This window comes from Octopus bimaculoides, chromosome 11, assembly GCF_001194135.2.
Source record: "Octopus bimaculoides isolate UCB-OBI-ISO-001 chromosome 11, ASM119413v2, whole genome shotgun sequence".
Classification (NCBI taxonomy): domain Eukaryota; kingdom Metazoa; phylum Mollusca; class Cephalopoda; order Octopoda; family Octopodidae; genus Octopus; species Octopus bimaculoides.
In genome coordinates this window covers 2556323-2559009 of record NC_068991.1, presented here as the reverse complement: position 1 = coordinate 2559009, position 2687 = coordinate 2556323, and the positions used below count along the sequence as shown (strand labels likewise).

The 2687-nt window shown below is 38.9% G+C and overlaps 1 protein-coding gene across 2 annotated transcripts in view; it reads right to left on the bottom strand.

The window, feature by feature from the left end:
* The window catches only part of LOC106884065 (uncharacterized), a 66518-nt gene that overhangs the window by 27388 nt on the left and 36443 nt on the right, over nucleotides 1–2687 (bottom strand). Inside the window, exon 1 of one of the 2 annotated variants that reach the window (XM_014935281.2) lies at nucleotides 1975–2189. The exons of the other annotated variant lie outside the window; for it this stretch is intronic. Coding sequence (XP_014790767.1) covers nucleotides 1975–2040 — 66 coding nt within the window. The 5' untranslated portion in view covers nucleotides 2041–2189. Of the gene's footprint in view, nucleotides 1–1974; nucleotides 2190–2687 lie in introns of those variants that run through there. 2 annotated transcript variants of the gene reach the window in all.

Sequence of the window (2687 nt, the reverse complement as noted above, 5' to 3'; positions counted from 1 at the left end):
TATATATATATATATATATCACCCTGGTTATCGTTCTGGCGACCAGGTAATCGCGACTGAAGAGAAGCCAACTAGCTCGAAACTAAGTCAGTCTCGCGATCCTGTTGTCTGCTAGAGTATGGTAAGGGTTCGCTTCTCCTGCTAGCAATACATATGTATATACAGGGTGTAGCGCCGCACCGGTAACCAGCTGGTGGAAGACCTGCCTGAGGTTTAACTAGCAGCAACATGCAACAGCCACTTTGATGTGGTGATTAACTTCACTTGTTAGTATAGTTACGACTCTGATCTCTCCTTTCGTCCCCAATAGAGTTGACTATAATATCCTTCTGTCAAGACTGTCAAATGTTGGGATTCGTTGAAAACTTCTACATTGCATTGAGTATTTCCCGGAGAACAGAATACAACATGTTGTGATCGGTGGAATCCACTCAAGCCCAGCAAAAGTCACCAGTGGTGTCCCTCGGGGGCCTGCATTAGGCCCGCTCCTCTTTATAGTCTATATAAACGACCTTTCTAGCGTCATAAAACGAAGTAAAGTGAAAATATTCGCTAATGACTCTAAGCTCCAGCAAATCATCAATGAAAAAGAAACCGAACTCAACTCCAGTCTGATCTACATGCTGTGAGTCAATGGGAAGACAAAAGCAAAATACGACTCAACGAAGGAACATTTGAGCTGATGCATTTTGGTTGAGTGGGTATGTCGATGACATCGGCCCAGCACTCAAATGATATTTATTTCATCAACCCCGAAAGGATGAAATGCAAAGTCGACCTCGGTGGAATTTGATCTCAGAACGTAAAGATGGACAAAATGCCGTCCTCAAATACACACACACGCATACACACACACACATTTAGTGCTTCAAAATTTGGTACAAGACCAGCAACTTCAAAAGAGGAGCTTAGTCGATTCCATCAACCCCAGTTCTTGACTGGTTGTTTATTTTATCGACCCTGAAAGTAATAACCTCAGCGGGATTAGAAATCATAACACACAGATCCGGAAGAAATGCTACGAAGTATTTTATCCCTCTCGCTAACGATTCAGATTTAATGCATTTAGACGGTTCTGTAATAGCATGATCACTGTACTTTAGATCTTGTTTATCACAATACTTCCTAACTTAACAGAAACTATTATTGGAGCGGTTGCTTAAACCCAGTCTACTGTTCTATGCAAATGACAGGATTTTCAACGTGGTATTTTCTTACTTCCACATTCAGTGATTGAGATAAACGCGTTTAAGATTAAGGAACCGGTGGTAGGCTAAGGTACGTGGGGTTGAAGTTGGAAAGGAGAGTGGAAAGTGCTGGGCGGTTATACACTCTAAGACCCCTACCTCGCTCCTCGTGGACTAAAGAAGTAGGAGACTGCTGCCTCCGTCTATCCCACACCCAGCGATTTCCATCACTGTTTATAATACTATTAAGCCGCGATTTTACATAGTAGAGCATTTTCTGAGATTTTCTGGCGCTGCTTATATAGTGTTATATGCACAGTTTTAATACTGGTTAACACTATGCATTCTAAAATTCTTTAGAACGGACCATTACACGAAGAAAGTATCGCAAACGTCGAACGTTTTAAAGTTCTATAGAGTTTACAAAATACAGTACCATAATTATTAAACACATATACCACATTGATGCTTATTTAATGGATGACTTTTGTAAATATTCGATAGTACCCCTACTGACATAGCATAGTACTCTCTCTAGCATTCTTTAACACTGTGTATTCAAAAAACACTATTGAACTGACCAGTATACTAACAAAGTAAACACAGAACGGTTTGTAGTTTTATAGTAATATTTACAAAATACAGTACTATTATTATAAACACATATAACACATTATTGTTTATTTAATATGGAACTTTTGTAAATATTCTATGGTACCCCTACTACAAACACAACACAGTACTGCCTCTAGCATCGTTTAGATATTATCTGCAAAGCTCTACTCACATCGTGTTTAGCCGACATGCCTGCCAGTCCGTCTCCAGTGCTGTCCTTTACAGAAAGGGTTGCCATTTTAAATGACTTGGTAATGGAATGGCATTATGGCTGAAGGTTTTTGCAGTCTTCTGGTATGTCTGTATGTAAGTTGACGCACTCTCTCACACGCTCAATCACTCATATTCCGCCTTTCAGCTTCTCTCTCTCTCTTTCTCTTTCTCTCTCTCCCTCTCTCTCTTTCTCTCTCTCTCTCTCTCTCTCAATCTATCTATCTCATTATTTCACTCCCTTCTTTTCTTTCACTTTATCTGACTCAGAGGTGGGTGGAAACGGGGTTTCCCTAGCTGACATACACTTGTGTAAGGGTATGTGTATGTATGTATATGCATCTATGTGTAAAGGTATGTGTATGTATATATATGCATCTATGTGTAAGGGTATGTGTATCTATGAATATATATATGTGTGTGTGTGTGTATATATAAATGTATATACACGTACGTACATATATACACACATACAAACACATACGCACTTAAACCTACACTCTAATGAATATACATATTTATGCATATGTATGAGAATGTATGTGTGTAAGTGTATATGGGTGTATTTACATGTGTGTACTTAAGTGTGGATGTTTATTAAATGGTGTAATATATATATAATTACCTAGCTGTAGTAGCGTGTATATCTACATATGGTGTATACACACACACACA